The 25336-nt window shown below is 52.2% G+C and overlaps 3 protein-coding genes across 15 annotated transcripts in view; 1 reads left to right on the top strand and 2 right to left on the bottom strand.

Annotated features, from left to right (window-relative positions):
- Positions 1-1137: 1137 nt before the first annotated feature.
- On the top strand, positions 1138-5900 carry Chrne (cholinergic receptor nicotinic epsilon subunit). 3 transcript variants are annotated; one of them, XM_004638340.2, is made up of 12 exons: positions 1138-1230; positions 1457-1599; positions 1723-1767; positions 1875-1984; positions 2185-2340; positions 2780-2880; positions 3323-3523; positions 3599-3713; positions 4977-5091; positions 5182-5368; positions 5456-5562; positions 5661-5900. In XM_004638340.2, exons 1-12 carry the CDS (start codon positions 1185-1187, stop codon positions 5814-5816), a joined length of 1482 nt encoding a protein of 493 aa, XP_004638397.1. In that variant the 5' UTR covers positions 1138-1184; the 3' UTR covers positions 5817-5900. The 3 variants fall into 3 exon arrangements, with proteins under 3 accessions (XP_004638397.1, XP_023579231.1, XP_023579232.1); XM_023723463.1 differs by having other exon boundaries at positions 5664-5900; XM_023723464.1 differs by lacking the exon at positions 1723-1767.
- Positions 3732-4970, bottom strand: CUNH17orf107 (chromosome unknown C17orf107 homolog). The gene is made up of 4 exons (XM_012516249.2): positions 4703-4970; positions 4415-4600; positions 4014-4292; positions 3732-3932 (listed from the first exon to the last, which is right to left on the bottom strand). The coding sequence occupies exons 1-4, from the start codon at positions 4766-4768 to the stop codon at positions 3858-3860; spliced, it is 606 nt and encodes a 201-aa protein (XP_012371703.1). The 5' UTR covers positions 4769-4970; the 3' UTR covers positions 3732-3857.
- A 644-nt stretch (positions 5901-6544) lies between the features above and the next one.
- The window catches only part of Mink1 (misshapen like kinase 1), a 57249-nt gene continuing 38457 nt past the window's right edge, over positions 6545-25336 (bottom strand). The window contains exons 3-34 of one of the 11 annotated variants that reach the window (XM_023723457.1): positions 22733-22789; positions 22522-22647; positions 20052-20162; positions 19670-19760; positions 19103-19233; positions 18550-18604; positions 18336-18414; positions 17925-18100; positions 17396-17465; positions 16974-17184; positions 14700-14816; positions 14145-14231; positions 13708-13941; positions 13313-13486; positions 12711-12971; positions 12223-12308; positions 11964-12074; positions 11705-11823; positions 11387-11472; positions 11120-11143; positions 10859-11022; positions 10483-10585; positions 10267-10404; positions 9971-10079; positions 9384-9548; positions 9134-9277; positions 8794-8928; positions 8538-8638; positions 8280-8429; positions 8034-8193; positions 7800-7939; positions 6548-7388 (exon numbers count right to left, since the gene is read on the bottom strand). In XM_023723457.1, the coding sequence (XP_023579225.1) occupies positions 7305-7388; positions 7800-7939; positions 8034-8193; positions 8280-8429; positions 8538-8638; positions 8794-8928; positions 9134-9277; positions 9384-9548; positions 9971-10079; positions 10267-10404; positions 10483-10585; positions 10859-11022; positions 11120-11143; positions 11387-11472; positions 11705-11823; positions 11964-12074; positions 12223-12308; positions 12711-12971; positions 13313-13486; positions 13708-13941; positions 14145-14231; positions 14700-14816; positions 16974-17184; positions 17396-17465; positions 17925-18100; positions 18336-18414; positions 18550-18604; positions 19103-19233; positions 19670-19760; positions 20052-20162; positions 22522-22647; positions 22733-22789 (3999 nt within the window). In that variant the 3' untranslated portion in view covers positions 6548-7304. Of the gene's footprint in view, positions 7389-7799; positions 7940-8033; positions 8194-8279; positions 8430-8537; positions 8639-8793; positions 8929-9133; positions 9278-9383; positions 9549-9970; positions 10080-10266; positions 10405-10482; positions 10589-10858; positions 11023-11119; positions 11144-11386; positions 11473-11704; positions 11824-11963; positions 12075-12222; positions 12309-12710; positions 12972-13312; positions 13487-13707; positions 13942-14144; positions 14232-14699; positions 14817-16973; positions 17185-17395; positions 17466-17924; positions 18101-18335; positions 18415-18549; positions 18605-19102; positions 19234-19669; positions 19761-20051; positions 20163-22521; positions 22648-22732; positions 22790-25336 lie in introns of all 11 variants that reach the window. The other 10 variants (XM_023723459.1, XM_023723456.1, XM_004638342.3 and 7 more) reach the window with 10 other exon arrangements.

Here is a 25336-nt window from a genome sequence, read left to right on the forward strand (position 1 = left end):
AGGAGGAGGAGGAGGAGGAGGAGGAGGAGAAAAAAGAAAAGAAAAAAAGAAAACAGGGCTCAATGTAAAGGCCTGGGTTTGATTCTCAGTACTGAGTGGGGGTAAGGGTTGGGGAGTGTTTATTTCAGCCACTCCTGAAGAACACCTGGGCAGCTTTTTTGTGTTTTGGACAGCTTCTTTAAAATATGGATTCGTAGCACCCATCTCTCTCAACTTCCTAAAGTTGGGGCTTTGCCGGATAGCTCAGTTGTTTAAAGCACTGCTTGGGTAAATGCAGGCAGGCACATAGGACCATGGTTCGATTCCCAGCTCCAGAAGCTGTACCAGCCTGCCCTTAAGGTAGCCTAGAGTAGCCAAAACCAAACAAAAAACCCAAAAAACTCTCCTTCTCAACTTCCTAAAGCATGTTTCTTTGCCAGATGACCCATGAAAGAGATCTTAAGAGGATCAATTGTGTACTCCCTGTGCATGCAGGTTGGGGACAATGATACTATCATCAATGGCCACAAGGTGGCAGCCGGGAATGGCAAGGAGAAATAAGCCTGGCAAGTGTCAGACCCAGGGGTGGGCTGACAAGGGGGTTCAAGTTATGTGGAAGTAAGTGGGGGACCTGCGTTGCACAGCATGTTAGACCTCGGTGAGTGCTGCTTTCAATACCAGGTATCTAGGGAGTTTTATTCTTACCTAACTCTGCTGATACAATCTGCGTTAGTGTGCCCATGGGCAGGCTGTGGGTGCGACAGTGACAGCGTATGTTCCCCATGGGTGAGTACTGGAGGTGAGGGGTGTTCACAGCCCCAGAGATGTTCTTCTAGCATAGTCACCTGCAAAGTGCAGCTTGCTCAAAGGGTGCCACCGGTGTGCACTGCAAGCGTATCCCTGGCCCCAGCTGCAGGCGAATGTCTCCAGGTGCTCTTAGAAGCCTGCTCCCTCAGGAGACACAGATCTGCAGCTGGGGAGCTGGCCGAAGATGGGGCAAAGGATGCTGGGATGGGGTGTGGGCAGGGAGCCCAGGATGGGGCAGCTGCCTCTGGAAGCAGCCAAAACGTCCCCAGCTACAGCAGATAGATAGAAGGATTAGGTGACAGTCCCCTAACCCAGCCCGGAACTAACACCCTCCTCCCCCTCCCACAGGCACCCAAGCCTGCCAGAGCTCAGAATAACCCAGAGAAGCAGACAGCAGGATGACAGGGGCTCTGCTCGGTGCCCTACTGCTCTTGGGGCTCCTTGGTAGGAATGGGGTTGGGGAGGCAAGTGGACAGACACCAACGTGAAGGGACAGGGATAAAGACAGAGATAAAGGCACTATGTATTTGGTCCTGGTGCATAATGTCAGTGGCTCAGGAGACAGACACAAAAAGATACACAGCTCAGGGACCTATGGAGACCCTGAGGGGCAGACAGGGCCTATTGCCTCCCCCAGTCCGGTGATTCTTCTTTTCTGACCCCATCACAGGCAGCAGTGAGGGGAAAAATGAGGAGCTGAGTCTTTATCACCATCTCTTCGACAACTATGACCCAGCATGCCGGCCCGTGAGGGGGCCCGAGGACACTGTCACCATCAGCCTCAAGGTCACCCTGACCAACCTTATTTCACTGGTAAGATGCTCTACCCCCACCCAGAGCCTCAGATCCCACTCATGGTCCCTAGCTGCTGAGCTTTGTTCTAATGCTCGCTTCTGGCCCCAAATTAGACTTTAATCACCTCAATCTCTGCTGCAGAACGAAAAGGAGGAGACCCTCACTACTAATGTCTGGATTGGAATTGTGAGTCAAACCTGGGGAGCAGTGTGGGATTTACCCTTTCTTCCAAAGACCTCTTTGGCAGCACCAGGTGGGAAATGCACAGGAAATGTTCTTCCATCTCTCCTCAGGACTGGCAGGATTACCGACTCAACTATAGCAAGGATGACTTTGGGGGCCTACAAACCCTGCGAGTCCCTTCTGACCATGTATGGCTACCAGAGATTGTGCTAGAAAACAAGTAAGGGCTGTCAGTAAGGGTGCCAGGCTGGGCAGCAGCCTCAGGGATGGTGTGTGTGTATGTGTGTGTGTGTGTGTGTGTGTGTGTGTGTGTCTGTGTATCTGTGTGTATGTCTGTGTGCTAGATTTGCTTGGAACAAGTATTGCTTGAATGCAGGTTTGTCAGACCTGTGAAATACCTCGGTTTTCTTGGGCCCACAGTATTGATGGCCAGTTTGGCGTGGCCTACGATGCCAATGTGCTGATCTACGAGGGCGGTTATGTGACCTGGTTGCCCCCAGCCATCTACCGCAGCACCTGCGCAGTGGAAGTCACCTATTTCCCCTTCGACTGGCAGAACTGCTCACTCATTTTCCGGTGGGAGGAGTTATTCAACACTTTCCCCGATCCTGGGAAGGGCCTGTGCAGGGGGCTGGCAAGATAGACAAGTGGGATCTCCAGGGTTTGTCTGGAGGCTGAGCCAGTTTTGAGGTGGGGTGGATCACTGCAGCTGGTTTTAAAGAATGTCCTTAGGCTGTAGTCCCAGCTACTCAGGAGGTGGAGTCAGAATGATCACTTGGACCCAAGAGTTGGAGACCAGCCTGGGCAATATAGACAGACTCTGTCTCAAAAAACAAACACAAAGGACTGGGGATGTAACCCAGAAGTACAGTCAGTTCAGTCCTCAGTATTGCAAAAACCAAAACATACAGTAAGGACGGAAACTAAGATGTGCAGATAGGGCCAGGGTAAAGAGGTGGAGTCTTGTTATCAGGTTCAAACTTCTGGGCCTGGAACCTTGGTCCTGGTTTTGCAGCTCTCAGACTTACAGTGCCAAAGAAGTGGAATTCATCTTTGCCGTGGATGACAATGGTGAAACCATCAGCAAGATCGATATCGACACTGAAGCCTTTACTGGTGAAAACTCCCTCATGCTCTAAAAAGCCAGCTTCCAGAAGGGTTCCAAAAAGGACTTTCAGAGCAAGGTTTCCCCAGATCTCTCTCTCTCTCTCTCTCTCTCTCTCTCTCTCTCTCTCTCTCTCTCTCTCACACACACACACACACACACACACACCACAGAAATTGTCAGCAACCCAGCTCCACTTGCCCATCTTTGGAAGTCATTCTTAACCGTCACACTAGCCCTGTCTCCTTACTTAAGGTCTCATACCCTCAGCGGGAATGTCCTTTCTACCTGAATTGCCCCCACCCCACCAGCCCTCAGTCCAAGCTGTCCACCCCAGCCCACACAGCTGCATCCTCCTCCTCGGCCTGGAGTTGCAGGTTTGGGTGGTGGCCAGAGTGCAGCATGGCGAGCCACACCTCTGAGAGCAAGCTGACTGTGTCTCCCGTCCTGCAGAGAACGGTGAGTGGGCCATTGATTTTTGCCCTGGGGTGATCCGTTCCCATGGTGGTGGCTCTGCTGACCACCAAGGAGAAACTGATGTCATCTACACACTCATCATCCGTCGGAAGCCACTCTTCTATGTCATTAACATCATTGTGCCTTGTGTGCTCATTTCTGGCCTGGTGGTGCTGGCCTACTTCCTGCCAGCCCAGGGTAAGTGGTGATCCCAAATCTACACTAGGGCTTGCTCCCTGGGTTGGGGCCACTCTCACTGGGTGCTCTCTCCAGCTGGTGGCCAGAAATGCACCGTCTCTATCAACGTCCTGCTGGCCCAGACCGTCTTCTTGTTCCTAATTGCTCAGAAAATCCCGGAGACATCTCTGAGTGTACCGCTGCTGGGCAAGTGAGGACACAGTGGGTCTTGGGGTCACTCTTGCGAGGGTGGGAATATGGAGTGGCCTGGGAAGGATGCAGCCAAAACCTTGTGATTCTAGCAGAAACTGGCTGTTTCCACCCCTCATGGACTTTATTTAGACATGGGATGGAGCTAGGGTTGCAATGGGTGCTCTGGTCCTGTGTCCTCACTGCTGCTGGATGCCACCGTAAGGTCTCCTGAGTGTCTCTGTTGGGGGACAGTCCAGCTCAGCGTCTCCTCAGCCCCATCCCTGGCCCCTAATGGACACGGTCCTCACCCCAAACTCACTGGTTCTCTGGGGATTCCATGGCCTAGCTGGCATCGCCACTGTTGCAGGAATGAAGTGGACCCCTGCAGGCCCCGTCCACACAGGCACAGCCTCAGCCCCTGCACCAAGAGCCGAGAGCTCCAGCTTGCTGCTGCCCCAGCTCGCACAGCCCCATGCTGGGCCGCCTGAGCTACCCGGGCCAGCGCTCCACCAGGATCTCCAGCATGTGCAGCTGGGTCTGTGCCGTTGTCACCACGATCCAGTCCTCCTGCTTCCTGCTGTAGCCAAAGGGCTGATATCTGCATTGGGGGTACAGGGGCTAGTGAAGGCGTGAGGATTCTTGTCCAGATCCTATAGCCCTCTTCCCTGGTGCCTCTTCTCCCCACACTTTCTTACCTCCCACCCCACCACAGCCCCACACCTCTAACAAAGTGGCAGTGAAGCTCATGAGGCTGGCTGCGGCTTCTCTCAGCACCAGCCCTAGGGTGGGCTCCTTGGGCTCCTGCAGCTCCAGGGACTTCAGTTCTTCGAACCTCTGCTCCAGATATTCATGTGCGGCAGCCACCGCAAGTTCCAGGGAAGATAGAATCGGGGGCTGGAGAGCCACCTGGAGGAGCAGGGGCAGTGGAGCTGTGGGGTCACAGTGCAGGGGCAAGGCGGAGGCACCTCCCTAAAGGTTCTCCAGATGCTGCTTTTTGAGTAGTCTCACCTCGGTGGAGCTGTGATAGCGGTAGACCCACAGCAGGGTGTCCAGGGAGCTGGGGGTCCCCTTCATGGCTGCCGCAGGTGGTAGGAATGGTAGAAGGGTCGGAAGTGGTTGGCCTAACTAAATGCCTGCAGCTGGGGGGTGGGGTGGGGGAGGCTTAGCCCCACCCCCTTGTAGAGAGGTGTTTGTGAGGTCAGAGGACCAGCTTGAGGGAGTGGGGAGGTGCTGAGGTCAGAGAAGCTGGGACGCTAAGTCACGCATCCTGGACTCCTCTCAGGTACCTCATTTTCGTCATGGTGGTCGCCACCCTCATTGTCATGAATTGCGTCATTGTGCTCAATGTGTCTCTGCGGACGCCCACCACTCATGCCACGTCCCCGCGGCTACGCCATGTAAGGCTGGACCTGGGGCAGCCCAGGGTTCAGATAGCGGGACCCTGGGGTGGGGCGGTGCTTACAGTTGATCCCCGCCCTCCCACCCAGGTTTTATTGGAGCTGCTGCCGAGGGTCCTGGGCTCAGCACCGCCCCCCGAGGCTTCCCAAGCCGCTCCGTCCACTAGGCGGGCGTCCTCAGTGGGCATACTTCTCCGAGCAGAGGAGCTGATTCTGAAAAAGCCGCGGAGCGAGCTCGTGTTTGAGGGACAGAGGCACCGGCATGGAACGTGGACCGGTGAGCACACTGACCTCAGCAGGCCAACAGGGCACCCGCAGAGGGAGATGCCCTCTTAATGACCCCTCCTGGTGCCGCCCCCACCAGCTGCTCTCTGCCAGAGCCTGAGCGCTGCAGCCCCCGAGATCCGCTGCTGTGTGGATGCTGTGAACTTCGTGGCCGAGAGCACGCGGGACCAAGAGACCATCGGCGAGGTGAGGCAGAAGCCAGAGAGGACTCCCCGCAGCACCCACCCCCAGCCCACCTCAAGCCCCTATCTTCAGGGACTCAGCTCGTGCTCTCCTTTTCCCAGGAGGTGTCCGACTGGGTTCGCATGGGAAAGGCCCTTGACAGCGTGTGTTTCTGGGCCGCTCTGGTGCTCTTCAGCGCAGGCTCCAGCCTCATCTTCCTTGGGGGCTACTTCAACCAAGTGCCCGATCTTCCCTACCCACCCTGTATCCAACCTTGAACCTGTGCCTGCAGACCAACTTTCCCACCCACTTCCACAGGAAATAGATTTTTGAGAAACAAGCTGCTGGCACTAATCATGATCTCTTCCCACTGCTGACAATAAATGTTAACTTCCCAATAGGAAATGAATGTGCCCGTGTGAGTAGGCTGGCTCCGGTACTGGGGTCAGAGGTGGGGCCGATGGACTCAGACCCTTGGTACCAATCCTTGAGAGTGAGGCTTCACCGCTGACCTCCCTTCACTCTTTCTTTTGGCCCATGAGTTTTTTGAGTTTGGGGTTTTTTTGAGACAAGGTCTGCGCAGCTCATGCTTGCCTTGAACACTCCAAGATCTTCCAGGTGCAGCCTGTAGTGCAGCCTGCAGTGCTGGGATTATAGATGTGCACCATCACATCTCATTAGGACTATGAGCATCTAGACAATCTTATTCAACTGGTATCAATTATGGGGATTTCTGCTTACAGAAATCTTGGGCTCCTCTGGCCTGGCTGTTCTGTGTGGGTGGGGACCATACACCCTCAGTGAAACCCACAGGTTTAGGGCTGAGGATGCCTGGCTCTCCCTCAGGCAAGTCTTCTAGGTTTTTTGGCCAAGCACCATGTACCTCAGTCTGCCCCCATAAGACTCACTTAACAGACCCCCTATCCCTACCCCTTCTATTCTAACTGCAGGCTCCCTGGCTAGCACCAGGGTTCTGAGAGGAAACAGAATAATCTAGGGCCTGAAATGGTAGGAGCTGGTTGAACTGTCTTTATTAACAAACGGGATATCCAAGGCCACTACATTGAGGAGGGGAAGGGGAGGGAAGAGAAGGGCTACTTGCTGCTCACACTATATACAGATGCAAGCAAAGAGGTGTGTGGAGGGTGAGAGCTCCCTGCTCCCTCGCTCCACCAGGGAAGGGGAGAGGCCAGAAAAGAAAGGGGCTGGTAAAGGGGGAATGTTTTGGTTGGTGGGGGTCCCCCCTCCATTCCCTGGTGTTTGAAGAAGAAAGGAATCGTTAAAGTGCTTTCAGAAAATGAGGAAATGGTCCCTGCCCCTGGAGTGGCTGGTGACCCCCCCAAAAACTTAGGGCCCAGTGACCCCCCCCAGAGTCTGGTACATTCAAGGGGGGAGCCGGCTCCCCTGACGTGCAAATAAAGGGGTCCAGGGCCCTGCCCAGTCAGCAGCAGTGGGGTAAGGGGGTCTAAGCCCCAAGCACTCTCTGAAGTAGAGAAAGGGGGCAGGGAGGACCCACTCTATTCCTGGTAAGAAGCTGTGTCCTTCCCCAGAAGTTGGGGACAAGCACAGTTTAAGGAAGAGAACATGTTGGGGAAAAGGATGGTCACATGATCACAAAAGCATGGGGGGGGGTTTCAGAGGTCACGTTCCCAGCAGGCTCCAGTGAATCAAACCAATAAAAGCAAAAGCCCAGGGAAGAGAATGGGGGCAGCTGGGGAGATCCGGCTGGAGGAGCTGGTCCAGTGTGGGTGGCCCCAGCCCGGCCATCACCAGTTCATAATGCAGTTCCGGTTCAGGGTCATGAAGTAAACTTGGCTGCTGCCCCCCGAGCGGACAGAGGCAAAAAATACCTAGATGGGCAGGGGGAGAAGTCACCAAGGGCTGGGGGATGGCCTGAGAGCTCAATTAACTGGGAGAGAGAGAAAGGGAAAGAGGGAAGAGCTGCGGATGTGGCTCAGTACAGTGCTTGCTAGAATGTGCAGACCCTGAGGGATCACCACCAAAACGGGCATGGAGAGACTGACTGCAGATGGGCTCAGGATGTCCTTCCTGCCACAGGGAGACAGAGCTGTGCCACCAGATCTCTGGGGTGGAGGCAGCTCAGAGCCAAAGCAGAGGAAGGACAGAGGCTGTAACTACATGTTCTGCTGCCAAGAGGGCCGATTTCAGGAAGACGCCACAATCATCCTCTCCCCAGAGTCCCGCCCAAGGTCCAGAGTCTAGGAACTAGCCTTGCATGGGGCTTGGCAAGAGCCTCCCACCTTGTCATTCCGCTCACACAGGAACTTGAGCCTCTGGGCCCGTTTGTGCATGAAGACGCCATCTAGGTGTCCTGTCTCCACAGAGCGGATCTCAATGGCTTTCTCACCCCAGCCCATTATCTGGTTGGAGCAGATGTAGGCTGCAGGAAGATGGTGGGAGAAAGCAGTGTGTGAATGACTGCATTCATGGGTCACCTCAGGGGCAAGCAGCTTACAAGACAGCCCTTCACTCACCTACAGAGGTGGGCATCTCTCCCCACTGCAGCACCACATCCTTAATGATCCGCCCATAGGTGTTGACATAGACACCCTCATCTTCATAGCACAGCAGCATCTCCATGCCATCGGTGTTGGGGAGGAAGATGATGGCATGGGGTGTAATCTGGCTCTGGATCTGGGGAGGAGAGGGTGCACTGGTATCCCTGGGTCTGGTGTCCAGATTCTGAGGCCCCACGCTCCCTGCAGCTCTGCCAAGCTCACATGCACAGGGATGTAGATGTCATAGCTGTTGCCAGAGTCAACATCCACAGCATGGAAGCCAGCACTGGAGCCATAGATGACCTTAAGCCGCTGTCCCTCCTCTACCGTCAGGTCGACCAGCAGAGGGCGGTGAGGGAGGTCAGCAAAGGACTGTGAAGGAGAGAAGAGCTCAGAGGGGACAGACAGGAGCTAGACCTCAAACAATAATGGGAGGAATAAAAAAAACTAACAGTATTGGGGGGCTGTGGCTGGGATTACCTTGAAGGCCATGAATTTGTGGTAGGGCTTGGGGGCCCAGGCATATACCTCCACAGAATTCTTCAGGGCAATGACAAGGAACTTAATGCGCTCGTATTTCACTGGGGGCAAGAAAAAAGACAGGGTTAGGGACTCTCCTTCTGAGGCTCCCAAGTCTCTCACCTTGCTGCCCCAAGCCCCATCTCCAGTTTCAAAGCTTCCCTGGCATTTTACTCAGGCCCCATTTCTCCCAGGCCATCCTGTATGACATCCTCACCAACTCGGTAATGTCCGCAGCCCTCCATGTCCCCCACAGTGGTCCAGCCCTGCTTCTTCTCCACCTCTGGGTCATTGTGCAGGATCTTGTTCCGGAGCCAGGACAGGTAATACACCCGTAGTTTGTTCCTTTTCCCTGAGGGATGGACACACATCCACACACACATCCACATGCACACACACTCTCCTGTCCTCATTGGAGGCCCAGTGCTGCCCTTCACCACCCTGTTTGCATACCACAAGGAGTGAGAAAGTGTGGCTCTACAGTCCAGCTCCTAGGCCAAGGCCACCTTCCTCCCAGGCTAAAGATGGTGGCAGGGCTGAGGAGCCGGCACACATACCTGAGATGGTGATGAGCAAGTTGAGGCCCTCCAGTACATCCATTTGCTGGAAGCGTCGCCGCCCAATGAGTCCATACACCTTGCCCTGCCCGCTTCGGTCCAGCAACATTAGCCCGTTCTCTGTACCCACCAGCAGGTTGACCCCTGCAACAGGATCCCTTGTACAGGTCAGGCCCAGAGCCCAGGCACTTACCTGAACAGAAGCATGGAGATACACTCAGGCCCCTCCTCGCCCTTCAGCCCAGCCTACCCCAAAGAGCTGCACACAGGATCTCAGAATTGAATCGCTTCTTGTACTTCCGAATCTCAGGAGTTTCACTGTGAGCCCGCGTGTTGGTAGGGTTCACATTAACTACCGAGCCTTTCCTCACATCGTACTGCAGCTGTTCGAGTCGAGTTCCCTCTCCCACTAGAGCTGTCAGGAGGGAAAGGGGTTTGGGCTGCAGGATTCTCACAAGTTTTTCTTTACCTCAGTGCCCCTACCTCTGGCCTTGGCACCTCAGAATATTCAGGAGGGACTGGAAGGGCCACAGAACAGAGGAGGTGCATGCAAGAGAGGAAAGGGCCCAGCCTGAAGCCGAAAGACCTGGATGAAGGACTAACTGCACTACTTGTCAGTTTCATATTTGCCCAGGCCCCTTGGCCACTCTGAACTTTTGCATCCTCTGTTGGGGGTGCTCAGAAACCTTCCTTTACCTCTGTGCTAGGGTAGGAGCCAGGACCCAAAAGAGAAGCCCACTATCTATGCTTTGTAAAACCATGTCCTCAGACATCTGTGACCCTCTCCAGGCCTACTCTGGACCTTAGCTCAAGGCAGATCTGTCCCCACATCCTTACCTGTGATGGGGATGGTATCCCCACTGCCTCCAGGCTGGTAGATTCCTAGGTCCACAAACATGGTGAACGAACTCTTGCCAGGGGCCTTTACCAGCCCACGAGACTGGTACTGTGGGAGAGGAGCAGCAATCAGGCAAACAAGGGTGATGCCAGACTGTGGCCCAGCTCTCCCAGGCCCCCACTGAGAAGTTTGTGGTGTTCTGCCCCACTTTCCGCACTGTCCCCAACACCACTGGCTCTCCTGTATATTTCCAGGGTACTTCTCACACCCCATGGACCTGCTCCAGCCCACTTACATCACTGCCTCCATCCTTGGAAGGGGGACTTTGACCTTTGCTGTTCTCAGTGGGGGAGTGACTGGGCTGGACCACATCCGGAAGGTTCGTGTAGCCATTGCTGTCAGCATGCAACAGGCTTCGTTCCTCCTCGGGAGTCTGCAGAACAGAGGGCAAAGTTGGCACTGGGGTTGGGGGGTTTGCCACAGGTGTAGGGAAGGTGGTAGGCTCACTTACACGCTGGACCACCATGGTGCCACCCCCATATGGAGGCTGGGTCCCAGCTATCTCCTCAACATCGTGAACCACCATGGTGCTGACACTGTCTGTGTCTCCATCACTGCTGTAGGAGAAAGGAAGGTAGGGCCTTCTAGGTCCAGGTGCAGATGACAGCCATACACTTGGGATTTCAGTCTCTTCAATACACATGTGCTTGGCCCTTGCTGAGCCTCAGGTGTTCCCTGTATCACATCCAGGGCAGGGTGGCACCTGAGCTGACACAATCCCCAACTGACAGAATAGTAGTGCAGGTGGGAACCCAGTGTCCCCCACTTCATTCTGCCTCATCCCCTGGCCTCTGACACAGGAGTCCCGGCCCCAGGATGCTCCATACCGGCCCCCAGGGGTGTCTCTGCTCCCCTCAGACGGTTCACCATCGCCTTCTTCCTCATCATCTTCACTGCTCTCTACCTCCTCACTGGATGACGAATAGTCCATGGCTTTTTTGGGTGGTCGGGGTGCTTCATCCAAGGTTCGCTCTTTCAGCAACACAAAATCCTACAGAAAAGGACAGGCATGAAGGGCAGGCTCGAGGGACTAGACAGAGGCAGTACAGAGGATCCCAACAGAGACCTGGGCAGCCTGTCTCACTAACCTCACCGATTGCTCGCTTATAGCTCTGGGAGGGGCCGCGGGGCAAGAAAGGCAGCCAGGAAGACGTAGGAGAGATGGTAAGAAAGGTTAGTAACTTGAGATATGCCTGTCCATGATCCCCACAATTCTTCCTCACATGGATTAGTGAAGATCCCACCCTTGACACCCATTCTGTGCCCATCCCCGCCCCAGCTCTGAAGGCTCCAAATCCTGTCTGAAAAACCAAACCAGGATAAGTCAGGGCCACACCCGCCACCAGATGACTCACTGCGGGTCTGCCTGGCCGTGAACGGTGGTCATCAGGCTTGGTTTTGTTCCCAGAGGAGAGTGGGGAGCTGTCCAGTTTGGTGGAGACTGGATAGAGCAAGGTTGGGTAAGAGAGGTCATTGATACCTGGACAGATAGCCCACAGCCTATCCTCTGTGCTGAACCCCAGGTCCTGAACCCAGTTCAGTACTCTTCCATGCCCACCTAGGTCCCCTGTGCCCCTGTAGGCATGCCAGAACAAACCCACCAAATGCAGGGTCCAGGCCAATCAAGACTTCAGTCAGGCCCAGAACAGGCTGCAGGATACTGGCTCACGTACCTCCCACACGGTTTCGATTTCGTTCCAGTGAGCCAGCCTGGGGAAGGTGCCCATGAGAGGCTGGGAGGATGCTGTCGGAACGCTCCCAGCCAGAGTCACTCCTTCTGAGGTCTGGGTTACTGTGAAGGTGCAAAGTCAGAGTCAGGAGACAGGTCTGTCTTCTTCAGGGCTTTGAGATTCTCTGCAGAGGGTGCCATCACCAGGAGAAGCAGGTCTCAGAAATGAGAGGTGAGAGCGAGTGGGGGGACAACTCCATTACCTAGAGGCGTTGGGCGGGCCAGGGGGCTGAGCAGGGGGCCCTGGAGGCTTGGGGGTGCCCCGCTCTGCCCGCCTTTGCAGATAGATTTGCCAGGCGGAGTTGCTGCGAGGTCTGTGGAGGGAGCACAGGGTGCCGGGAGGGGCCAGGAGGGGCTGAGGTGATGGGGTTGGGGCTGGCTCCCCCCTGAGCAGGTAACTGGGTAAAGTCCCCTGTGTCCCTTAACTCTCTAGACTGCTACCCAACCCCAACCCAGGATTACCTGGCACGGACAGCCTGAGCTGGCCGGGACCCGCCAGCCCCACTGGTATTAAGGGCAGTGGCAATAGATGAGGTCCTCTGAGGCACCTGAACAGAGAAAAGGTAGTTAGCACATATTATGCCTTCTCTACTCCATAAGGTAGATTCCCCCACTTGTATGAGAAGCAAACTGAAATTCAGGGAAGTAATTATGTCCAGGTTATAAAGCTGGGAAATGACAGAGCTGAGATTCTAATCCAGAAAGGCTGCCCCATAATGTTCCAAAATACCCTAGGCGATTTTCCATACCCACTCACCACTGGGATCAATGCGACACAGCTGTATGCCTTCCCACCCCCTGGACAGTTAACCCTTTCATGGAGGGGCCATAGTAGCTTCTTCTCTTTTTCTTTCTGTTTCACTCCACACTCTGCATCTTGCCTGTCCCTTCATTCTCCTTCTTTCCTTGACCCCCACTCTGCTTTTTGCTGGTCCCATATCCATCCTTACCTTGGGTGGGGCCTCATTATCTGGCCGGACCCAGGCTGGGGGGTTTGGGCTAGGGCCAGGCCCTTCAGATGTGGGATCTGAATTCTGGCGGATGACAGGTCCTCGAACACTGGGCGTGGCAGCGGGTGTAGGGATGGCAGGGTCAGGGTCGTGGGCAGCTGGGAAGGCAGCCAGGTTTCGGGTGGGCTGGTCCTGCAGGGACTGGGATCGGGGTACAGGTGCTGCATATGGCTTCAGTGGGACCCGGTGTGCCACCAGGCTCTGCAGGGAGAGACCAGGGAGGGTGGGCTGCCTGCTCTATAATATATCCCCACCTGCAAGCTGGAGTCTGGGCCAAAAAGAGGCACTACTTGCCCCTTTCTCCATCAAAGCACAGAGGTTCCTGGAGCCCAAGAATAAGTAAGAAGTAGGAATATCACGTGCAGAGCAAGCAGATAACCATCTGCTCATATAACCTGTGCTTTATGATCTAGGCCAAGACTTGAGTGAATGTGTGCATATACATGATGTGTGTCGGTCTATGTGTATAGACATGTGTGGCTATGCTCTGAGCTAGCTTCTCTGTATCTCTTTGTTAAGACAGCACTGGGGAAGAGACCTACCTTGTGTGGTCCTTCCTGGGGCTCCACCGGCCTCTGCATAGGAGGAGTTTGGGAAAGAGGTCCTGGGGGCCCCGGGGAGGCTTGGGGGATGGAAGGCTCTGGGCCGCTGCTGCTCGGTTTGGTCTTGGCCAAGGGAGAGTTCTGTTGCTTGTTCATCCTTGCTCTCTCTTCTACCTGTGACATATAGGTATACCAAGCAGGTCATCTCTTGCCTCCCAGGGCTCAACACTTAGGTGCCCACTTGCTCCAACTGCCCCGGCCCTACAGCCTGATCTGTGCGCTCCTCCCTCCTCTCAGTGCCTACTACTGTGGAACAAGTATGTCTCAGACTCTCTGGGCTGCAGGCAGTGGACTAACAGGATGGACTTGTAGGGAGGAAGGGAGGCAGTGAGTACCTCTCGGGCCCAGGCTGGCTTGTCAGCAGGGTTAATGCCCCGGCCATAGTGATACAGAGGCTTCCTGTCCCCGGGCAGGATCTGCTGCTGCTGTTGCTGCTGCTGTTGCTTCTGAAGTTGTTGTTGCTGCTGCTGCTGCTGCTGCAGGGACTTGAGGTAGGCATGCTCCTGCTGCAGCTGCCTCTGGAGACGCTCCGACTGCCGCTGCTCCTCTAGCTGCTTCCGCTTGTATTCCTGGGCCCAAGGGTAGGAAGAGGGCTCAGCGAGGTGTGGCCATGGAAGTCAGAGCTGGCCGACTTTTCTTCCTTCCATCTGCCTAGAGGAGCTGCTTTCCCATGACAGCCTGGGTAAGTCCCTTCCCATGAAGTACGCCCATCCCAGTCCAGCAAAAAAGCTCTGGACAGCTTCTTCCCACGGATGCCGAGGGACCCCGTTACCAGCAGCAGGGCCTGTTCCTGGAGCAGCTGTTGCTGAAGGATCTCGAGCTGTCGCTGCTCCTCCTCTAGCCTGTGACGAATATATTCCTGGGGGGCGGGGGAGGTTGGGGGCACAGGGCAGGGAGAGAGGGAGAGGAGGCAGAGGAGGGGCAGCAGTAGCGGCGAAGGGATCAGCAAGGTGAGGATGAGGGGGTGCAGGAGAAGATGAGCCCCGGGGGGTAATACAGCACAGACAGGAAGAATGGGCACAGGCAATGAGGAGGAAGCAGGGGAGACCATGAGGGAAGGTGCAGTGGAGAGGAGTTGGGAATGGGTAGAGATGGGGAATGAAGGCACAGAGACAGGAGGAGGGCAGGGAGCCAGGGTCAGGGGTTGAAGGGTGGGAGAAAACAGAGAGAAAGAGTGAAGCTAGAAAAGATAGGAGGAATCTAGGGGTAAGGGAGCGAAGGGCACAGGGCACTGGGGAGCAGGGGAGGCAGGCAGCAGGAGCAGGGGAAGGGAAGACAGGGTGGACGGAAGCAGATGGGGAGGCACGTGTGTGCTTGTGGCCAGTACCTGCTCGCGCTCAGCCTGCCGCCGCTCCTCCTCCCGCCGCAGAGCCTGCATGTCCTCCAGCCGCCGCTGCTGCTCCTTCTCCTGCAGCTTCCGCTGCTCTCGCTCGCGACGCTGTTGCTATAGGTGAGCGAGGGGGGGGGGGAATCTTAAGGGATGTGTCAGATGTTAGGACAGCACAGGACTGCAAGAGGGGAGCCCCCTCCCTGGATACTTGGGGACAGGCCTCCTTGTCTGCTAGATATGAAAGCATGAGGATGCTGTCAACGTGCTTCCACCAATACACCTTACCTTCACCCAGCACCTGCTAGGGCCTGGCTTGAGGAAGATGGCTTAAGGTAGCTGTGGGCGTGGGACTAAGGCTGACAGCTGAGTGCTTCCCTTGGAGGGGGACGACATCTCCTCTGCCCACCGCCCCCCACAAACAAACAAAATCAAGAATCTACACTTTCCATGCCTGGCCTCATATCTACCTTTCCTACAAATTCAAATGCCACCAGCTTAGTGTTAGTGTTTGGCCACCAGAGGGCATCAGATGGCCACGCACAGAAAAGCAAATTTTGGGTTTACAGAACTGTCTTGACAAATCATTAGCCAAGGTTTTGCATTTGAGTTTCATAATCTTCCTAACCAAGGAGTCTGCCCCTTTCAACAACAAAAAGTCAAGCTCATTCAGCCCTAGTGGCCCCTATACTTGAAGGAATTTGTGCATATTCTGTGAAGCTGCCAGCCCTTTCCAGGAGATACCTTATCAGGCCAGATTTTGGTACTCTTCACCTAATACTGTATTTACTAAAAGAAAACTCTAGAAGACCCTTCTGTAGCAGGATCTTTTGCAAATTAGATTTTGTTCAACAAAGGGGCCTACTTGAGGGAGTAGACAGTAAGAATGTTACCACGTACCACTCCTATTTAGACAAATTTTTATTAAATCCAGCTGTGAACTTTGCAATCAAGTAACTGCCTCAAGAAAACCACACTCATGTAGAGCACTTTAAAACCTGAGCTAAAGTCAAGCATGGCAGTGCTTGCCTGTGGTCTCAGTTACTTGGAAGGAGGAGCCTACAAATTTGAGATCAGCCCGGGCAACAAAGCAACACCCATCTCAAAACAAAAACACCAACCTAAACTGGGCAGGATGGTTCATGCTTATAATCCTAGTAGTAAGGAGGCTGAGGCAGAAGGACCTCAACTTTCAGGCCAGCCTGGGCTACAAAGTATAAATGTGCTTAAGAAACAAAACCACAAAAAATGCTGATCAGTACTTCTTCCTCACCATGTACCTCTGCAAAATAAATTTTTTAAAAAAGTACATTTAAATACATGCTTATGCACACACTGTTTTTGTTTGTTTGTTTGTTTTTTGTGGAACCAGGGATTGAACTCAGGCCCTTGCACTTGCCAGGGAAACACTTATTCCACTGAGCCATCTCCCTGGCCCCTGCACACACATTTTTAATTGGTGATATAAAACTGCATTCATTAAAATGAAGTTCTCACATAGGTGTTATTAGCAAACTAACAAGAATATACTTTACGGAAAAATCTAGGGCTGCGGAGATGGCTCAGTAGAATAAGTGCTTGCCTGGCAAGTGCAAGGGCCTGAGTTCAATCCCCAGTTCTGCCAAAAAAAAAAAAAAAAAAAGAAAAGAAAAGAAAAATCTATGCCGAAATAACCTAAGTAGCCAGTTGTGGTGGCACACACCTGTAATTCCAGCTACTTGGGAGGCTGAGGTGGGAAGATACAAGGCCAGCCCTTGCAACTTAGCAACTGTCTCAAAAGGCAAAACAAAACATCAGTAAAAGGGTTAGACATGCAGCTAGGCATTCTGTGGGCTCAAACCCCAAAATCACAAAAACAGAACATCTGAGAGTCTAAGGAGGATCTTTCAAGTATACTTTCTATGTTCAGAACACATCACCATACGTCTGTTAGCCAAATGTGCAGTTTCACCTAAATGTCTATACATAGAGCCCTGGCTGCACCTGAAGAAACAGAGAGCTACATACACCTGGATTAGAGGTTGACGGCAGGAGCTAAAGAGGGGGTAGTCTCGTGGGAAACGGCTCTCTCTGGAGGGCTGCTGCTGACACAGCATGTACACTGGGCAGGACAGAGAGAGGCACACCAGGGCCTGGGAAGGAGCCTCTAATAGTACCAGGTAGCGCTTTTCCACTCCAAAGTCTAAAGAAGGGTTGGAAGGGGCCATGTTACTCCATGTTCTCCCCAGTGCCCTCATGGAACCAGAGCAGGTAAGAAAGGTAAGACTGCCCTACCTCCTCAACTCGCCGCCGCTCTTCCTTTTGCTCCTCTATTCGACGCTGCCGCTGGTGCAGCAGGTGTTTAATGTGCGCCTCAGGGTCTCGCTGTTGCTGCTGCTGCAGCTGCTGCTGCTGCTTTAATGCCTCAGAGTTGCTCTTATTCTCCTGCTGGAGCCGGAGGAACTCCCGGCGTAGTGTGGACTCCCCAGGCACATTCATGATAGAGCTGGGCCAGGGTGGCACAAAGGAGCACAGGAGTCAGCACCTGCTGGTTTCCCACACGTTTTGCTTATTTTTCCTTTCTATTTCTTTTGAGACTCAGGGACTAGATTCATAAAGGCCTACCTCTCTATACCACCACCTGTAGGCTGTCCCTAAAGCCATGCACCACAAGATATGTGTGCTGGTTCCAACATGCCTCCACCTGCCAAACCCACCTTGGCTCTCCTTCTTCTCCATGGCTGTCATCTTCCTCTTCACTGCCGCTGTACTCATATTCTGTCTCCTCTGCAGGGGGGAGATCACTGCTGTTTCTTCACCCAGTGCCCCAGACCCCACCCTGGGCTAGGGAAACCTTGGATAGGGACAACCAATAAGATCTGTCTGGATGATGGAGCACAAGGATCCCACCTGCCTCCCTGGATCAAAGGGAAGATAGTGGATCTCACGTTGGGGCCTAGACAGAGGGGACTAGATCCCATGTGAGGCAGGACAGGCACATGCTCAATACAAGTTTTCTCAGGGGATGTGAAAGGACATTGCTCACTGGGGAAGCTGACTCAAATTAGGTGCTAAAAACTCCTCTAAGGCCAAAAGTTTGGAAAAAGAGATCTCCTTTGACAAGGGAGAACTGGATCCGGGAAGGGGAACATGAAAGGGAGACCAGAGGACACAGGGATGAAGAAGAGCAAAGGACTGAGGGGATAGATGGACCTCCTAAGACCCACTGCTCCTCTGTCTACTGACCTTTCTCCCCCCTCTTCTTTCGGGACCGGTCAATGTGGTCCTTGAGCTGGATGCGGACCTGGCGCTCTGTGGGCTGGTCACGGATGAAGGGGAACTTCAGTAGCTGCTCGGTTGGTGGGCGGCTCAAGTAAGTCTTGATGAGACATGTGTCAATGAAGTCGATGAACTTTTTAGACCTGGAAACATTGGAGGCTCACACTGGTAGGGCTCCCCTTGGAAAGGAGAGGGGTCACCATAGGAAGAAGGCAGACCATTCATATGCAAAAGTCAGCTAAATTTCTTTCCTGGCTTTTCCATAGCCTAACCCCAGTTGCCACATGCTGCCCTGGGTCCAAGCCAGAACACAGAATGGAGTTGGGATGGGAGTGACCTCACCCACAGTCCTTCCTTTCCAAACCCTCAAAGACCTACCATTTTTTGGACTTGAGCCTGGGTGGAGGGTTCCGAGGGATGAGGAAGAGGGCACGCATGGGGTGCATGTCACACAGAGCTGGGATACAGGAGAGACACAGTCTCTTTCATCAAAGAACCTCTCACGGTGTTTCCCAGAACCACCTCCATCCCCACAGCCACTCTCTGGGCTCTCCTTTCTCTTCCCCCTACCCAGGGCAGACTCAACACTTACGGGGAGCTCCCTCTGCCATCTCAATGGCTGTGATTCCTAAAGACCAAATGTCACTCTAAGGAGAGGAGAGAAAAAAGGACAGGTGAGTCTGATAACTGTGCCCAGTATCCTCTTCTCTCCCACCATTCCTAGCCTCTTCAGAGTCTACACCTCTTCCTAAGGCCTTTTCTCTTCCAAATCATCTCATCTTTCCATCTATACTTTCCTTATCATAAAATGTTCACCCCTCACTGGTGACATTTCACTACCATGCCTTCACTTTTTAAAAAAATTTTATTTATTTATGTGTGTGTGTGTGTGTGTGTGTGTGTGTGTCCAGCTCAGCCCACCAGGGGGCAGGGCTGGCTGGCATGTGGTGCTGGGGGATTGAACCGCGGTCCCTGTTGTGTTTTGCTAAGCTTGTTCTAAGTAGGTGCTTTACACCACTGAGCCATCTCACCAGCCCCTACCATGCCTTCACTTTGTCCCCTGGCCTATTCATGCACCCAAATGTTTAACCTGCCCATTATCCCATCTCACTTCCTGCCCCTGCTCCCACTGTCCCACTGCATACCCTGTAATCATAGGTGGCATCAGGGTTCTCATCACAGGCGATGACCTCTGGGGCCATCCAGTATGGGGTCCCAATGAAAGTGTTTCGTCTGCCCACAGTACGGTCCAGCTGAGCACTCACCCCAAAATCCACTGCGAGACATGGAAAGAGGTCAGCATAAGAGTCCCTTTTGCTTCCTTGCCCCACTTCCTTACATGCCTGTGTGTGCCTCATTTGAGGTGGTGAAGCCCTGTCTCCACCTAGACACCCTTAGCAACCTCTTCTTCCTGTCAACATCCTGAAGAATCCATCTTTCTGCCTTCTGGGGACCAAGAGATGATATCCCAACCAGAAAGGATCACTGGTACCCCACCTCCCTCTGAAGGATGCACAGCACCTAGAGCCCAACAGATGGCAGACACAAGCTCCTCTGGGACTTTCCAGAGGAGGCAGGAGGGAGACCTCACAGGGCAGAGGGAGCAGGCCTACCCAGCACTCAGGTCAGGTGGTTGGACTAGTCACAGAGGAAACAGGGGCCCCCCATGCTTTGCCCTAGAGGGAAAAGGCCCTTGGGTGGAACCAGCGCACCTAGCTTGACCTCAGCATTCTCTGTTAGCAGCACATTCTGTCCCTTGATGTCTCGATGGATCACTTTATGGGCATGGAGATGAGCCAGCCCCTGGGACAGCAGAGGGGAGGAGAAAATCAGCTACAGCATGGCACTGGATGGGAAGGAGTGTGATGAGGGGGATGGAGGGCTGGACTGAAGGCGCAGACCCTCCCCACCTGCAGCCCAAGTACGTCCCAGGGGAAAAAGCTTCCTTAAAAGCAGTGGCTCCCAGTAAAGCCTGGAAGCTGAATTAAAATGAAGAAATAATAAAACTTGATGACAAGGACTGCTTCCTCCAATGGTCTGAGGATCTATGTCCATGGAGTCCCTTTGAGGTGGGGTAGAGTCCCTCAAACTCACCCTGAGAATCTCCCTGCAGATGTAGGCAATGCAGTCCTCTTTCAGAGCATTCCCTTTTGTGTTCTTTACCAAGTCAGTCACTGAACCAGCACCACAGAACTCCATCACCAGCTATGGTCCCAGGAATGTAATGTAAGAGAAAATATTGGTTAGGCAAGGCTTCCACCCATTGCAAGATTCCTGGAGGACCCGAGTCCTTGGGACCAGAACTGGCCTGAGCTGGATAGCAGGAGCCCCATGACCCCTCACAGAGGCCCCAGGACTCCCTGAGATCAGGAGAGAAAGCAAAATGAATATAGCTGAAAGGAGCTGGCAAGGTAGGGAGGGAACAAGAGTAAGGCAAAGGAATCCTTGAAATCTTCAACACAATGATGTAGATATGCGCATTTTCCTTGAGAAAGAGTCCAGTACATTTATCAAATTTGCACTGGAACACTAAACTCCAAAAAAATTAAGAATTATAGCTCTGAAGCAGGGGTCTGCAAACTATAATCGCCGGTCAAAACCTGCTTTTGTATGTCATTCAGCTAAGAATAGTTCATATAATTCTTACTGGTTGGGGGAAAATCATACTTAAGGATACATACATAGAAATGATATGGCATTCAATTTTTAGCGACCTACATGTCTAAAATATTTGCTGTCTTGCCTTTCACAGAAAACTTTTGCCATTCCTGACTTAAAGGCAAGAAAGCGAGAATCAGTGATTCTCCAGGTCTGCTGGATTAGCCCAGATATCTGCCAAAGAGAATCTCAGAAGACTTCTTGTGCAAGTGCTTTTACTAAAAGTCACATGTCATGCAGAAAAAGACTGCATGGGATGCATATATTTGTTAGGCAGGAAGAATAATTTGCATGCCCCCCAGCTTGAGGCTGCCTGTGGTCCAGCAAAGCACAGTGGTAGAAAACAGAGGTCAACAGGCCTAGAAGAGAACCTGCCCACTATTGCAAAACCACCAGTCTTCAATGCTCTCCTACTACATACACATACCTGCCAAGTACCCTTCTTTGTGTGTATGTGTATGCATCCCCAGAAAGCCATGGTTCACTCACCTGCTCAGGGTACACAGAAGGTACTTACTAAGTACTTGCCTGGCTGACTGCTAGAAAGGGAGATGTGACATGAACTCAAAATTTCCCAATAGCCTTCATGAAGCTCCTGATTGCTTTTCTTCAGGATTGGGCCCAGTACAAGGGGAAGGCTAGGAGAATTTGCAGTGCCCAGGCTGGAGAGGACAGCAATTCGTAGAAGTGTTCTGGGTTATGAGGAATGTGGGTAGCCTCTGGTTTACACAACCATCCAGGTTCTGTACCTATAAATGGTCTGAGATGACCTATGGAATGGTTTGCTACTCTCTTGACCCAGAAAAACCCACAAAATCATGCAAAACAAGAGGCTAAAAACTTTATGCTAATTTTAAAGAACATCCATGAAACTGCCTAGGCCATCAAGAGTATGCTTTTTTTTTTTTTTTTTTGGCAGAACCAGGAATTGAACTCAGACCCCTGCGCTTGCCAGGGAAGCGCTTATTCCACTGATCCATCTCCCTAGTCCCGGGTATGCATATCTTAAAGTCAACCAAGGATCTGAAGGATGTCTCATTAAAGAAGCAAAGTGTGCCATTCCGGTGTTATAACAGTGGAGCTGGAAGATGGGCCCAGACTAAATAATGGGCTGGGCACAGGGTTGGTGGCTCAAAGAGTGCTAAATTTTTGCTGCATATGTTTAAAATGCAGAAAGTAATGCTGAACTTAAGGGTTTAGATGTAGATTTTGCGGTCACTGAACATATCCAGGTGAACAAAGCACTCAAGATGGGCTGTAGTATTTATGGAGCTCATGGCCAGATTAACATACATGAGCTGTCCCTGCCACATTGAGACAATCCTTACTAAAAAGGAAAAGTTGTCCTGAACTGGAGGAGGAAGTTTCACAGAAGAAATAAAGATACTCCAGAAGAAACTGAAGAAACAAAAACTTACAAGGGAAGAAAACAAAAAAACACCTCATGGCACAGGAATAAATTAAGCACAAAATAAATGCAAGTACAAATAAATAATCACTTAGGAGGTTTGTGCACCAATGGAGCAGTCCTGTCCTTTGCCACAAACACACTGGTTTTGTGTCTAAGAACTGCGCTCAAAGGCAGGAGAACTCATGGACAGCTCCCTGCGATGCCTTCCAGCCCTGACCAGTATTCTGGTGTCTGTTTATGAAGTTATGCCTATCAGACAAGGTAGGGGCAAACACCAGGACCCTTGTCACCAAACCTGTAAGAGGACAAGAGGCTGTAATGTGTGGACAGGACTGGAGTTATGTGAGTCATGAGATCCCTCTGGATCCAGAGACAAGGGAGGCTGTACATGCTGAAGGGAAGCTAACAGAAGAAATATGGGGCAGTGACCCTGGTTCCACAACAGTAGCCTGGGGGCAGGAGGTGTGGGAAGGAAAAGTGGGAGTTACTTCTCACCCAGAGCTGGTCATCATTCCCAGGGGGGCTCTTCTTGATGAAGGCGCCATAGTAGGTGGCAATGTTGCGGTGGTGAGAATACTTTTTCAACATGTTGATCTCCTGTTTGATTTCTTCCTCCTCATCCTAGGTATGTGGGAAGAGATAAACCTTGAGAGTCCCACAACCCTCTTGATGCCCAGCCTTCCCTATGATGGGCTCCACTCCTTACCTCCGTGACATCCATGACCTTGATGGCAGCCAGCTGCCCAGTCTTGACATGCCGACCCTGCAGGACAGTGAGCCAAGTTCGAAGAGACCTGGGTCTGTGCTCAGGGAACAGAATGCTGGAGAAGGCTTAATTTGTAGAAAGGCCAAATCACTCAGCTGCTTTTTGTTTTGGTTTTTGAGACAGGGTCTTGTCTAAGAAGTTCAGACTGGCTTTAACCTCACTAGGTAGCCCAGGCTGGCCTCGAACTTGCAATGATCGCCCTGATTCAGCCTTCAGAGTGCTGGAATTACAGGTGTGCACTACCACACCCAGTCATTCAGCCATTTTCTAGTTTAGAATGTGCCTCTTAACTCAGTCCATTTGTTGGTCATAGAGGTTGATAGAGGGAAATGAATTACTAAGTCTTATGGCTGAAAGAAAAACTATCTACCCTGTACTTCTCAGCTGTAAAAATGCTCAACAACAATGAAGAGTCTCCTATTAAAAACACAAGAGATAGCCAGGCATGGTGGTACACACCTGTGATCCAAGCACTCCCAAGGCTGAGGCCTGAGAAACACCGTGAGTTCAAGGCCAGCCTGGGCTCACAAATTGAGCTCAAGGTCAGCCTAAACTGCATAGAAAAGACCCTGTCTCAAAATAATAATAAAAAAAAAAAAAGAAAAAGAAACCAAGGGATGCATATTTATGTTCTTTTTTAGCCTCCCTGGATAGAAAATGAGAGTGAGGAGTGACAATCTTCCATCCTAATGAGGTACCTAGGGAGTAAGGGGCTTTGCCCATGCAAAACAAAATGTACTCTTGTGCCTGCTTAGGCAGACACAGGGACCAGTTCGATCCCCAGTGTACCATGCCAGCACTGCCCCCTGGGGCATGCTGAGAGGCCATAAAGAATGGGCATGGTGGTGAACCTGTAACCCCAGCGCTTGGGAGGCTGAAAACAGAAGGATCACTATGAGTCTGATCTATGTAGTGAGGCCCTATAGACCCTGCACTAAATACATTAAACAAAACAAAACAAAACAAAACAAAACAAAACAAAACAAAACAAAACATGCACTGTTGCCTGGCCTACCCACTCTAGACAAGAAGCCTCTCCCAGGATCAACCCTATTCCCAAGGTTTGGTATTGTCAGGAAAGACTAGAGATGCAGCTGAGATTTTAGGGAACTTGAGGATACAGAGGGGCCAGCTAACATGTGTCAGTGCCCTACCACCAGATTTCATGGGAGGAAACTTCCCCTTCTTTCTTTTGTTCTTTTGTATTTTCGAAACCAGGTCTTGCCATGTAGTTCAGGGGCTGGCCTTGTATTTGTGGCAATCCTGCTTCAGCTTTCCCAGTGCTGGGATGACAGGTATATACCACTGACTCGGAAAACTTTCCCTTCGTTACCTGCCCTAGTCACTTCCTATCTGCACCTATCCTTCTGAAATCCCTAGTAAGAGCCATCAAAGACTTGGACAGGGTCGGGGGAAGACAGTCTTTCATGACATGAACATGAATAGTGCAGGGCCATGGATTATTTTTGTCCTTAGTGGGAATCCAAGACCCCAAGCCTAGTGATAGCTTTGGCAGCACATATACTAAAGCCTAGAGAAGAAGAAGCACACAGAGCTGCTATTTCCATGGCAACAATCAGGCAAAAGATGAGGCATGGGGGGAGTGGCCATTTCCCTAAAGTTTACAAGGAAAGGAGGGTGGAGAAGGCAGGTGACCCAAGAAACAGAGGGCACTTGTGAAAATACTACACACTGTATCTAGAGATAAGAGGCAAGCTGTGTGTTCTAGTGAGCCTCTAGCCCGGGTCACCACCCACCTTGAACATCCTGCTCCCTTCTGTGGCTGTTTCCCCTCATCAAAGTATGGGCAGTGGCCAGGCCATGTGAGAGAGGTGGGCTGGCCATGATCAGTGGCCAAGAGAACCCTGCTTCTGTCGGGGAGATAGCCTCAAAAGCAGAAGGCCTGTCAGGCATGGTGATGCACACCTGTGATCCCAGCACTAGGAGTCTGAGGCAGGAGGACTGCAGGGAGTTCAAGGCTGGCCTGAATTACATAGTGAGATACTGTTTCTTTAAAAAAAAAAAAAAAAAAAAAAAAGCAGAAGCCCTGAGCTGTCTCCAGCTTTGCTGCAGGGGGTTAAGAAAGACACTTCCCCTCTATGGAAAGCTACCTGTAAAAGCTATCAACCCTAAGTCTTGGAGTAGCCAAACCCATACTTAGGCCTGAACTCTGAATTCCCAGATGGGCTCTGACAGCCACATCCCCATAACTTTTTAATGCCTCCTGGCTCTGCCTACTTCTTGACCCATAGCCACTTAGTTGTAGACCTGTTCCTGCCATACCCAGGACTAGCTCTATACTCAAAAGGCAGAAGCTAGCCAGAGGTTTTTTGTTTGGGTTTTTTTGGGGGGAGACAGAGTCTCACTATGTAGTTCAAGCTGGCTTTCAATTCTCTATGTAGCACAGGCTAGCCTCAAAATCATGGCGATTCTACCTCAGCCTCCCCAGTGCTAAGCCTACAGACATGCACCTCCACATCCAGCAGCCAGTCAAATTCTACCTTCTAGTTCTCTTTGCTCTCCTCTCTCTCACATCTACCCTCC

The sequence above is a fragment of the Octodon degus genome, unplaced genomic scaffold (genome assembly GCF_000260255.1).
Source record: "Octodon degus isolate 3935 unplaced genomic scaffold, OctDeg1.0 scaffold00098, whole genome shotgun sequence".
Classification (NCBI taxonomy): Eukaryota; Metazoa; Chordata; class Mammalia; order Rodentia; family Octodontidae; genus Octodon; species Octodon degus.